The sequence below is a fragment of the Kryptolebias marmoratus genome, linkage group LG5 (assembly GCF_001649575.2).
Source record: "Kryptolebias marmoratus isolate JLee-2015 linkage group LG5, ASM164957v2, whole genome shotgun sequence".
In the NCBI taxonomy this organism is placed as follows: domain Eukaryota; kingdom Metazoa; phylum Chordata; class Actinopteri; order Cyprinodontiformes; family Rivulidae; genus Kryptolebias; species Kryptolebias marmoratus.
In genome coordinates, this window is record NC_051434.1 from 10964378 (window position 1) to 10977989 (window position 13612).

The 13612-nt window shown below is 38.6% G+C and overlaps 1 protein-coding gene across 2 annotated transcripts in view; it reads left to right on the forward strand.

The window, feature by feature from the left end:
- Positions 1-6641, forward strand: part of runx1t1 (RUNX1 partner transcriptional co-repressor 1) — a 57269-nt gene extending 50628 nt beyond the window's left edge. For both annotated transcript variants that reach the window (XM_017424834.3, XM_017424826.3), the window contains exons 10-11: positions 2975-3165; positions 4432-6641. In XM_017424834.3, coding sequence (XP_017280323.1) covers positions 2975-3165; positions 4432-4755 — 515 coding nt within the window. In that variant the 3' untranslated portion in view covers positions 4756-6641. The remainder of the gene's footprint in view (positions 1-2974; positions 3166-4431) is intronic.
- Positions 6642-13612: the final 6971 nt, after the last annotated feature.

A 13612-nucleotide genomic window follows, 5' to 3' on the forward strand; every position in this document is an offset into this window, starting at 1 on the left:
TTAGGATTCAAGGCCATCTTTTTCACTGAGATGAAAATGGATGGGAGGCGCTTCTTTAAAAACAATTAAAAAAGGAGTTAAAATAAATAAATAAGGCTTCGAGCTAGAATTAGATTAAAGGAAACACATCGTGCTCCTTTTTTACAAGTTGACACAGTTTTCTACAGTTCTTGTGACACTCTTTGATCAAAATACATAAGGATTACAGAACCAAAGTATCTTTTGTAGACTGTCTTTCAAGACATTTTCTTTGCAGCTGAATGGAGGCATAATGAGACACCTTACTCCACACATTTCTTTCACTGGGCATGGTTTTTTGAAAACGAGGCTTAAGAAATACACACAAATGAGACGCAAAAACCTTTAAAGAGAGTTTAACCTGAAGTTCAGAAGCTCAGACTAGCACCCAAAAACCCTAATTATTTAAACACAGCACCTCATTTCTAATACTTTTCCACATAAACCCTAGTAGCTCTTCCATCCAAATGTCTTCGTCAGTTTTATCAACTCTGGGCTTAGACCTTTGTTGTCCTCAAAATATCAGAGGCAAAAATCAAAAATTATTGTTTATATGGGCTAATTTTAAAACAGTGATGACTGTTTTGATTATGCCTGCTCATGTAATGCTGCATTCAGCGAAAACCTTTTATGTAGATCATTCTGAAGATCAGTGTACCTGCAAAATGAAAATATATCAAATGCACTTATCGTGCACTTCTCATCAGCAGGTAAATAGTTTATTTAACTTTAGAAAGGATTGATCCAGTCTTACTCTGTTATATCATAACGAGTAAATTTGATGTTGGTTGCTTTTTCGGGGTTGATAATGACATTTTGGTTTCCAAATTATCAGTAAAAGCGAAGGTTAGGGTATTAAGCTGACAAAAAGAAAAAAAATAGATATATTTTTTAACAACTGTGCCTAATGTTTACCCCTAAAAACTTAACTAAACAGTCAGCATTTTCTCTTAAGTTACAAAAATGTTTCAAGAGTTACTGAATGTAATTAGTTTGAGTAAAATCATTCAGCAAAGAGAGGAGCAGAATCAACTTTCTTCACTATGATCCATTAATTAGTCTTCACAAAATAATAGCTCTGAAGACAAGAGTGCTGTGGTACTGTGATTCTGTTGGACCAAACTTATCAGGAAACTGTCAGCTTGTTTAAAAATAAATAAAAGGCATATAAAACATGAGCAAAAATCTGCACTCATTAGTTCTGTCCTGAAAAACTGAAAGGAATTGTCTCCAAGAGTCCAATGCTTGAGGAATCCACTTTGTATTCACCACCAGTGACGGAGTCTATGTGCCTTTTATACCAGTTGGAGAAAAGAAATTGTCCCCTTCTTGACCATGCATGATGTGTGCGATACTCAGAACAAGTAATATGCATTTAAATTGAATTGAGTAACACCATCGGGACGCTGGCTGTTCTCCACTACTCTCCTTCCCCTCACCAGCTTTGATCGATCTTCCATCTAAGGCATTCGGCGTGTATTCACATTTCAATGCACAAGGCATATATCTCGAGGCACCTGGGTAATTTCCATGACTTCAGTCAGCCCAGCAGGATAAAGACAAAACTACACTGGTTTAAAAATTTTGCTCAATCACATCAGAGAAAAGATATCTGTCTTTATACAAGTGCATGTTCCTTCTGATATTGAAAACTGGTTATTCAGCAACTTTATTAGACATCAAGCTGTTTGTATTTCTTGTCTGTAACAATAAAATAGGGTCTACTATTTTTCTGCCTTCTTCTCTGTATTATTTTCCTTTTTCTCCTTAGTTGCTGAGGAGAAACTGATTTAAACGTGGACGGATTGCAAAATAGTTTTTTTTTTAACACAATAGAGTGTGGCCGTGAATACATCTGTTTGAAACGGGCAAAATGTTTACAGTTGGTGATAAATATTCAAGCACCTTGCACGGTGTCCTGCCGCTTTCCCCGCTTCCCCTCGCCGCATGGGCCTCTGGGAGATCACAATGGAAATGCATAATTTAAATGTAAATTGGCTGATTTGCATACACAATTAGTCAAGTTACAGGCTTGATGGAAGCAAACAAAAAAAAACCTTCCTTTTGCTTTGACATTCAGTCAGAATGACACCATTTAATATCCACATGCAAGGTCAACCAGTCTACAAATCAGAAATAACCCCACTGGTTCAACATGAATGCGCAGTTTACGAGGAAATAAATGACTCATCACTAGTTTGATCAGTAAATAATGGCTACATGAAGCCCTGAAAGTCTAACTGTTGCAATTCAGATGAACTATTTTTGGACCTGTGTAGCATTTGGATTTAATATTTGGTTAAGATGTTTACAGTGAAACAAGTAACTACTTCAAGCCTAAAACTGATCTTATAAAGAAAAAGCTACCGTAGATTTTTTCAATGTTTGAAGTTTGTTGAATTTCGTTTTGCAGTTAGTCTTTCAGTTGGCTGAAATATTTAGCAGAAAAAAAACATCTTAAGCAATAAACTATTGAAAGGCACAACCTTCATACAGATAATTACTGTTAAATAAGACGTTTCAGGTTTTTCAGAAAATAATATATTGTGTTTAAAATGTCAGACACTTATGAAGTGAGTCAGTGCTTTTGAAAGGGCACCAAATGGTCATAGTTGTTCATTGCCAGGAAAGATGCCAATTTGCATGAGACACATTAAAATCGTAACGACTCGTTTCAGAGGTGAATTTATTTTCTCGTGTAAGAAATGTTAAAAGGAACATCGTAGACGAAAGTCAGATATTCTTTTTTTTTTTTTAGTTTGGAAAACAAGTTTATGACCACAACAGGCTGTGAACTTACTAACTTAGATAGATCTAGATAATCTGAAAACACATTAGTAGCATTTTAAATTTCAAAAAGGGCGTTCACTGAAAACAAAACCCAACAACAGGGTTCCATAACGGACAGTAGCAGCGATGGGAGACCTGACTTCTTCCGTGTCCGCTTTCTTTGCAGAAGAGGCGGTGAACGAAGTGAAGCGGCAGGCCATGTCTGAGCTACAGAAAGCTGTGTCCGAGGCTGAGCGTAAGGCTCATGAGATGATCAGCAGCGAGCGGGCCAAGATGGAGCGCACAGTAGCTGAGGCCAAGCGTCAGGCGGCTGAAGATGCACTGTCCATCATCAACCAGCAGGAAGACTCCAGCGAGGTAACAATTACCTGCATCAGCTGATATGGTGCTGGGTCTTAAAACAACAGCTCAGCTCTTTTGAAGTTGGCTTTGGTGGTAAGGTTATGAACAAATAATATCTTACCTCTTATAGATTGTTCTTTGAACAGTTTCAGTCTGAAGAAGTATAGTTTGATTCTGACCACACTGATGTGCTAATGATGAGTCAGTTTCATTAAATTTTACATTTCTGTCAGTTTTGCATTATATGGTTATTTACATAAAATTCTATGATTATTTGTAAATGCAGACAGCAGCAGCAGATAGTTTGTGGTGCAGCCTGGGGCAGTTTCATGATAATATTTCAGGCAAAATAACTATGTAATCTGAAAGTGACAGTGGTCTAAAAGTTTTATAAGCAGCTTTAGCATGAATCGCAATGAACCTTTAGAGACTGGGGTTGTTTTAAGATAGCAGCAATCCACGTTGTCCTTGGCTCTACTTGGAAAGTTGTTGGCGTGTCAGTTCAGTCAGAATTAAACTTTATTTCTTAAAACTGAAATTGTTCAAATAGCTATCTATAACAAGTAGGAAACCTTTTTTATGGTTCATCCCTTTTGCACAGAATTGTCTTTAATAAAGAATCTTTTTCTTTTAATGGAGCTTCTGCATCATTTTATAACCATATTAATAATGACACATAATGGTACATCATCCTCAATATAAAATGTTGCTAATTATCCACACCTTTGCATATTTTTTGGGAGATAACTAGAAGGAAAAATAAAGCAAGGACACTCAGGCTTCTGTCGCCTTCTTCTTCCTCCTTTGTTCCTGACACAGTGGCCAAAATGTAAAGGAGGGTGTTACTGATTCAGCTGAGAGGAAATAAGAAAAGCAGCTCTCATTTGCTAATGACTATCAGAGACCTTGAGGTTTAATCAGTTAAGTGAGAGGGAAACATGTCTCACGTCTGACATTAATTGTCGGAGTGATGTTTATAAAAGAGAAGCGTTTCAAGAGAGGACTTTTAGAGGCTGTTCTCTGGCTTCCTGTGGGCTTGCAGCCACCCTGATATCCTCTTCCTGTGGTTTCTAAGATATATGTGTATATAGGAGGCCCTAATTGTCATAGGAGAAGGGTTTTGATCTGTTTGTGGTTTGTTTTAAACACAAATGTGATCTTTAAAAGCAGATGCGTGTTTCATTAAGTACGTTGCACCACTGTATTTATTAGTTTTCGCTTCAATGGTCAGATTATAAGTCCTACAGTTTGATTTATTGCATGTCTCTCTGTGTTCGCTAGAGCTGCTGGAACTGCGGTCGTAAGGCCAGTGAGACGTGTAGCGGCTGCAACACGGCACGCTACTGCGGCTCCTTCTGTCAGCATAAGGACTGGGAGAAGCATCACCACGTCTGCGGTCAGACCCTTCAGGCCCAGCAGCAGCAGCAGTCCGGCCAGCAGCAAGGAGGCGTCCCAGGGTCAGAGACTCCTGCTCCCATCAGCTCCTCCGCCTGCACCCCGAGCAGTGGGACCGGGAGTCCGGCTGCAACCCCGCCTGCTGCTACTCCGAGGTCATCCACGCCCAGTACCCCGTCCTCTTCCGCCCTTGACGGCACACCACGCTAAGAGACTCGCACAGAGGCAAAAGCTTACCAGGTGTAACAACCAGCCCTCAAACCCACAAACAGCATGACTGTTTACGTTTTTACATTGCCTTGCAAAGATTCTAAGATGGCACGGCTAACGGGCAGAGACGGCAATGCTTCTGTCTAACGTGCAGCGCAGTCAGAGGAGGATAACGAGGTCCATAATCAGGTCATATTGACTTGTCATGACTTTAAAGAAACACAAAGATATTCTTTGTTCTGAATGAATGAATTGAAATATTGACATCCTTTTATTGTTACACTTTCGCTCTTCTTGTTGTATGTTTGTTGTTGTACCTGTTGTTGGTAATCTTGTTGTCATAGCAGCTTCTTTTATTTTCTTCTGTAAATATAAAAAAGGCTGATCTGAGATGGCCCTGAACTCAAGGCGAGTATGTCTGACCTCCCCTTTATAAGTGATTTTATTTTTTATCCTTAAATTAAGATTTATTTCCCTTCTGTAACCGGGACATAAGACAAGCCAATGTCAGACATTTTGCATAATAACAAACCAAGGTCACAGTACAAGCTAGCAGAACGACGGACGCGATCAATACTCATCTTAAAGAAAAAGATTAGATTCAAGGCCGATGAATAAACAAGTTTCCTGCCTTCTGAGGGTAGAGGGGATGAGCAGAACCTCTGGCCCGCAGACCGCCATGAAATGGGCAGATGTGCAGCAGATTGCAAGTGGAGCCAGCTGTTCAACCGATGTTATTTCCCCCTCACTTGTCATAATATGCAGGTCAGTGGGCTGTGAAATACAAATCCAACCCTCCGAAGGAAGTCAAAGGAAGACTTCTTGGACAAGATACAAAACTTTGCCCGCAGCACACGTGAAGGATGTACTGAAAACAATCCACGTATTCACTCACTGAGCTCTCAAAAGCTTGCAAACAAACAGGAAGTAGGGTCATCATCCTGCTTGCGAGACTGTCAAACCGCCTGGAAGGCAGCCGCTGGGCCACTCAGAGCTGGAAACGTGCTGTGCAGAGATTCACCCCGGATGCTACCCTCCTTTTTAAAATTTTTTTTATTCCTTTTCTGTAGATGTCATGGTGTTTAAGACCTCTGTCTTGTGGTGTCACTAATGGTTATTTATTGAGTATGTGTCGGACAGTTGTGACAATGCATTGTATCTAAACTCAGTCACATTTCAAAGTCCTTCAGAACGCTCTTTCTAGCTGGTGCAAAAAGAGATAAAAAAAAGAGGTGTTCTTTTTTTTCCCAAGCTGCTTTTCTATTCTGTGTGTAAGTGGTAGATTATTTGTAGTTCCATAAGTTTTATCTCCCCGCCCCTAAAGAATAGACACAAGCTATATCTCAGAGCTGCTACTTGAGTCTGACCCAGATCTTTTCTGAGAACTAGCATGTTGCCTGGAATGCTAACCTAAATGTTTTGTACAAGGGACATACATATATGTATTTGCACTGTCACAGGAGTTATTTTGGCATGCTTCTTTTCAGCATACTTGTGTTGTCACTATAGAGCCATAATTCATCAACTTTTTGGATGTAGTATTAGATTTATTTTGGGGGGAGGGCGTTGAAGAAATCGAGGGAACATAAACACACCTAACCCATTTGTTTTTCTACTCAACATTTGAAAAATAGCACCCATAATGTCAAGTTTTTCTTTAAGAAGTTAAGGACAGTGCATGCACATTGCTGAAGGTTTGTTCAATATTTGTTTTATTTTTAAGAAAAACTTCAAAACAACCAAAAAAAAAGTACAAAATACAAAAAAAAAGTTCTAACAAAGTGATTTTCCAAATGCAGAGGTGTAGACTCCGATTGACAGCTTTAACACTGCAAAGCACCACGTAACACAAACACACACACACACACGCAAACACAATATTAATACACAAGTTAGACATGAAAACACCAAAAACAGCCAAAGACTGACACCAAGGACCAAAACCCTGATTTAAACACTTTTGAAAAAGAGGTTCATCCACTCAGACATTGATCCACTTGTTTTTACAGGTTTGGTTTACACTGTCAAGACCAAAACTAAGTTCAGTGTCACGTTTTTTTTAATCCTTCATAAATATTAAACAGATAGTTCAGATCTTTTGATGTGAGGTTTTATGGAAAAGATATGAACAAAAATGATCTTACCTGTTGTAGATAGCTCCGGGAATGACTTCAGTTTAGATAAATGCAGTTTAATTTTGACCAGACTGACGAGCTAACAGCTAGTCCGAGAAGGACCAAGACTCAGGTGGACTGCCGCCATCTTAAAACAACTCAAGTCTCAAAAATGTCTTCGCTTTTCACGCAAATGCTGTTTTACAAACGTTTTGCACCGTGTTAATTTTGCATTACATGGCTACAGATGAGTGCTACAGCTAGCTGCTGCTGCCACTATTTGTGCTTGCAAAATAATCAAAGATTTTTTTTGTAAATAACTGTAAAGTAAAATTAACTCCAATTTAAAGGTTTATAAAGCAGCATTTTCATGGACTGCTGTAGATTTTTTTTCAGATGAGTTGTTTTCAAACGGCAGCGGTCCACCTTTGTTCTGACCTCGCTTAGACCAGCTGTTAGTTTGTTAGCACGATCAAAATTAAACTCTGCTTGTCTAAACTGAGGCTGTTCAAGGAGCTGTCTGCAACAGGTAAGATATCAATCGTTCATGACCTTCCCGCAGAACTAATTCAAAAGATCTGAACTGTCCCTTTAACACTTATCTACCATTGTGAGATAAAGTGTCAGTTAATTGTAATGGCATTCATTGCGGTGATACGTTTTACCTGGAGCAATAATGAATGTGACATGACAACTTTTGTAACCATTTTGAAGATGAATTTGAGATGCGTGTTTATCTTTTCTGTGCATCCTCTCATTACTCAAATGTCAGAATAAGTGTTCATTTCAGCTTTAAGCCGTTGTATTTTTGAAACTGGGCTTTCACACCAATACCATTTTGTCGTTTTTTGTTTCTCTCATCTTAGAGGAGATGATTTGGTTGCAGCTTTGTTGTAAACCTTCGGTGTAAATCAAACAAACCTCTCATTTGTAGTAAAGGAGCACTTACCCCAATACACACAAAGGCTCTTGACCCCAGACACCTTGGTGCTACACAGAAGCGTGTTATTAAAAAAATAATAATAATAATCCTGACCTCAAGGAATAAGTGGAGGCCCACACAAGTTTGGGGCAGTTTGACTTCCTCAGTTCTTCTCTCTTATCTAAATAAATCACACACCTGCATTCTTGACTTTGAAGGGTTAAACAATCCAAATAGGTGTCTGACACCCTCCTAGCAACTTCTCAGAAGCTGTCAAAAGACAGCCAAGCTATTTGAACACGAGTTTATTTTAAAGTATATAACAAATAACGTGTGTTCATTACTATCAGGGCAAATTCTGAGTTTAAAAAAAAAAAGAACAAAACTAAAACAAACATTATCAGTCAACAATTCTTAGAAAAGCTCTATTTTTTTCTTTACTCCCTCCTTTATCTGTGTTTTGCTACAAATTCCTCGGTGGCAAACAAGTCTCACTCTACCTCTTACAGCACGATAAGAGCATCAGTTGTGGCGCTGATACTGGTCACGTTGAAACCAAATGGGCACAAGAGAACAGGAAAATATTAAAAAAACCAAAAGTCGAAGCTCATACAGCTGCAAAACCATATCACTACTTGGTAACAATGCAGACCTCATAAATAAATGAAACATAAATGAAAAGAAACAACAAAAAAAATAAAGAAAAGATAAAAAACCTTTTGTTATGTTCCTTTATGCTTGTGGCGTTTCTTGAGTACATCAAGAGTTTGAACTGTTTGAACAAATTAACAAAAAAAAAGGAGCAAATTTTAACTTAAAACATTTTTAATTCTTATGTTGATGATACAAGGTAAGATCACAGATTTTAAAAAAAGATTACTCTTGTCTTGTTTTGTTTTTCTCCCCTCTTTTCTGCCTTTTCCGCTCCTTTGTGAAGACACGCTGATGTGCTTGGTGACTTGTCAGCTGGGGGGGGGTTTACAAAAAGCAAATCTTGTATAAAATTTTAAAAAGGCAACGGTTTCAAGCATGCCTGTTTACCAAACAGGAGATGCTGTTTTAAATTTCCTAAATATCAAGAAACTTCGGGAGAAAAAGTAGGAGCTAACCTTGAACGGCGTAGCATTAATCGGAGGGAATGAGTTAAACTTCAAGGGTGGGAGGGGTTTGTCCATTCTCTTGAGAAAATGTAATGTAAAAAAAAAAGAGCTCAAATAATTTGAAGTTGTTGTGCAATACTTTATTGAGAAATTAAAAACCACAGGTTAGTGGTAGGCTGACGCTGAGTGGTCTTTACATCACTTGGAGTCAGTGTCCTCTAGAGAGCTTTCCAGTCTACTATGTCAGAACTGTGGTTTCTTGTTGACTTTATTTCTTTTTGTTTATTAATTTTGATTCTTATTTTGGGCTGTAAACTATGGTCTGTCAGTCTGTGAAACTTTGCAGTATAATTCTGGTATTGTTGTTCTCTTTACAGTGTAATAAATATGTTAATTCTTGCCCAGAGACTCGAGACTTCTTTGTGTTATTTGATTACAGGAGCCTGCCAACGAGCATCAGTGCAGCTAAAAGAGTTCGCAAAGTTAAAGTTTTGCGGTACAAGAACGAACTTTTGGGCTTCTCAACACAGTTAGCTGACTATCTGATTTGTTATTACTGGTATTGAGCATCAGCTAGACTAAAGATTAGTTTGTTTAATCAATAATACCATATTAATTAACAATTCTAATCAACTGTTTGCTAAGAAATTTGGCAGTATTTAAAAGTAGACATATTTGGAAAAGAGAAAGTAACAAAAAATATATTAAAATGTGTATTTTCATCTTTAAAAACATAATGCTTGAATGTAGCCTGTATTGGAATAAATTTGTTGTATATAACAGGCGTGTGACTGAACTTGTGGAGAACACTAACCTAACTGGTGTTAGTAACTCACCACCAACTCATAATTTATTCTAACATGTTTGATACAATTTTGAAAATGCATCTTCTTGCGTTTAAACAAGAGAAAACACTTCATTTAATTTTGTTGGTTTTTTTGTTTATTCTACCAGGAATTTAGTGAGTGAGAACATTCCCAGAAATGAAACTAGCATTCCTTGAAGGCAGTGGTGGGCCGTCAGTTCCAGCAAGGCCTTCTCTGCTGGCCTAACATAACCAAGAATCATGATCATAATTATGATAAAGGTTAATTTAATTTTTAATTTACTTTCCCCAGATATCTAAAAGTATTCATATTCTCTTCGTGTCATATTATGCTCCTTCCAGTGCTGTTGTTTTTAGGTTATAGTTTTTATCCAATCAGAATTCAGCTACTTTATGTTGCCAGAGGCTGTATGAAATCTCCCCCGGCCTTCAGAACCGTCAGTGCTGGCGTCTGTGCGCTGTAAGTGAACGGGCAAATACTGTTGATAGACAGTTGGGATAGCCAATCAGATCACGAGTTGTGTCAGTAAGGCCCTCCAGCTGGCCTCACGTTGAACGTGACATTTACGCGTCCGGGGATTGGATATGGATACTTACGAGTTTGAGCCGCGGCAGTGCAGATCAACAGAGTCACACCCGGAACTGTTACCGGTTAAAAACTTTTTTAACCCACAATGGCCGAAGCAGAGCAACACGTTGATTTGGTTGGCAGGGCTGTTTTCAAGACGAACTTTTCAAGAGAAGCTAGATCTCGTTGAAGGAGGACGGCCGACCCCGAGCTAGCTAACCTGTCCCAGAATGGATTTTGTGTTGAAATAAGTGTTTTGGGAGACACAGCCGTTTCGGTGAGTGCAAACATTTTATTTATTTTATTCTATTATATTTAGTTTTGACAGTAGCATACCAGATATGTTTTAATTGCTGATGCCCATTTTGTACACAACTGAGGTGATGCAATGCCAAGTAGTGCTTAAACGTGTTTCTAACTACTCTCCAGTCCTGGTGTTATAAATGCTGGCATAATGAAAGGTATTTATTGACTAAGTTGGACATCACTGAAGGCCAAAGTGTGAAATGCACCGCCTGTCACTGCTTGAAGGAATGAGTATCACCACTTTGCAGCACAAACACACACACACACACAAACAATTACATGATCACCTCTCATCATTAAAGGTGGGTGATAACAAAAGCAGCAGTAGGCAGTATTTTTAGTGCTTTCAAAAGGGTATATTGATTTAATTATTGCAACTGACACTGAATTAGATTAAGATATTGTTATTTTAAAACATTAGTGCTGAGTTTGCTTCCAGACCTACAGTACCTGCAAATGTGGTCTTTCTGTGTGTCCTGCCAGGATATATGACCCATGGATAACCCTGTTGTTTTCATGTGGGGAAAATAGTTTCTACATTCTGCTATTTTTTATATACATAACTATTATTTTCACTTGCTGCTTGCATCCTTTTCACTGGCTCGTTGGTAATGCTACTTCACTTTAAACGGGCCTAAATCCTGCATTTTCCATGCTAGAAAGATCAATTTTATTACAATGTCGTGCCAATATCCAACCAACATAGAATCTTTGCAAAGACAGGGAGGGAGATTCTAATTTAAATATGTTATCTTGCATTAAACAAAACATTTAACACATTGTTTGTATCACGTTTACACAAGTTAGCACATTAATAAATTCAAAGAAGCAAGAAGATTTGAGTTCAGTCTATTTTTTTATAGATACAAAGTAGATTCTGTACATTTTAGTGTAGTTCTAGGTGTTTTATTTTCATCTGCTGCTTGTTTAAGCAGAATATTATTTTTTAGGCCAATTAATACGGGCCAATAGTTTACAATATTTTAATGATTGAAAGCAGTTTTTAAATTCAAACTTGCATGACTTATGTTCCTGCAAAATCACTGAATTTTAAAAAATGTCTGTGGTGCCTGGAGCAGGATTTATTACCCTGTAACCACGACAACAGAGACAAGACTTAATGCTTTTTCTTGGTGCCAACACATACTGTAATTTTAACACATTACAGGTTTCCATGTGGAGATTATGGTTGTTTCATGCACTCTTGTAAGACAAGACTGAGGTCGGTAAGGCCCTCCTATAAGCTGTGGTTATCATTCCATTAATACTGTATATCTGCTGCTATGTTTGTGCTTGCTAACACAGAATAGGAAACAATTTAACTGACTTGAACGTGTGATATAGAGTTTCTTAGCAACTTGAAAGGCTAAACATCTGCAACACCAGCTTCTGCAGAAACCCATCACCAAACATAGTGACAGAATAAACTATTAACATTAAAGGGAAGTTCAGATATTAGCCTCTGATGGAACTAGTTATGTGTTGCTTTAATACTGTTACAATTAACCCTCCTAACTAACCTTTTGGCCTGACAAGTTTGTAATGGACCTCAGAGAGCTGGAATCAGCCGCTCCCTTTCAAAACGAATGACAGTGAAGCCACAAAGCAGCTCGTCAGCTCTGAAGCACAGCCTTTTTATGACCCCATCCCCTATCCTTATCTCTGTGTTGAACCACTTTAGAAGTGATAAAGCTTGGGGATGAGTTGGACTGCTGTGATATTGCTGCCACATTCTTCCACATAAAGTTCATTGTGACCACGGCTCTTTTCTATTTCTCTGCCTCATCTTCCTTTTCTTTGCTCTGAACCCTTTTCTCTCGCTCTCGCTCTCTCTTATCAAACCAGGCAGAGGCAGACGCCGACTTGAATTAGGCGCCGGTTTGAAAAGGGGGGTGCTGCTTGAAGCTGATAACAATACAAAATGGATTTTCTCAAACAGAGAAAAACAGCTGTCTCCATTATTTGAATGCTTCACCTTTCTCCGCTCCATTAATTGGCTCTTTGATCACAGGCAGAGGTGCACGGTGACTGATAAGGAGTAGGTTATTAGTAAAGTAGCCTGGAGGACCCAGAGACGGCTGTCCGTGGCGGGCTGCAGGAGATGAGATAAAGGCGTGGTAATGCCGATGTGAGTGAGTGCTGGTGAGTGATAGGGCTGTGCCGCCTGGCCCTCACACTGACGCCTGGCTCCCAGGCGCTAAAGGGAAGAGGAGCAGCAGGATGGACTGTGATACAGACACTAATTCAGAGACTTGTGAAGGATAGAGGATCGGATCTGATTTTATAACTGCTTGCTTCTTTAAGTGGTAGATCGCTTTCTCTTTGCCGTCCTGTCTGCCCTTGCTTGTCTTTAATAGAATCAAACAGGAAGTTTTCTTTTTGCCTGTAATATTGGCCTGGTATGTGGTCAGAGTTAAGGTATGAGAACCTGCAAGGCCCAAAACTAGGGGAAGACAGAATATAATGTAGCTATATTTTCAGAGGCTTTTTTGAAGATGCACTGAGCTTAAAGGAATAGGTCAGATTTGAAGTGGGGTTCTGTGGAAAGGTTATGAACAATTAATATTTCACCTGCTGTAGATAGTTCTTTGAACAACCACAGTTTGGAGAAACAGGGTTTAGTTCTGACCACATGGTTAATCTGAGCAAGGCGAAGACCAAAGTGGACTGATGCGATCCTTAAACACTCCAAACTCAAATGATCCTAGCAATTCATGTTTTTCCAATAGAAATATTACAATATTTCTACTGGTAGTTGTTTCTATTACTAATAGCTTTTGTAAATAATTCTAAGATTTTGTGCAAATAACCTTTTAATGCAAAATTAATAACAATGGAAAGGTTTAAGCAGTCACATGAACCACTAATGCTTGAGAAGTGAGATGTTTCACGATCACAGCAATCTACTAAGTCATGGCCCTGCTTGGACTGGCTGTTAATTCATCAATTCGGTCAGAATTAAACTATTTCTTCAAACTGATGTTGTAGAGATGTTTATTGTTCAAAGCCTTTCCACAGAAA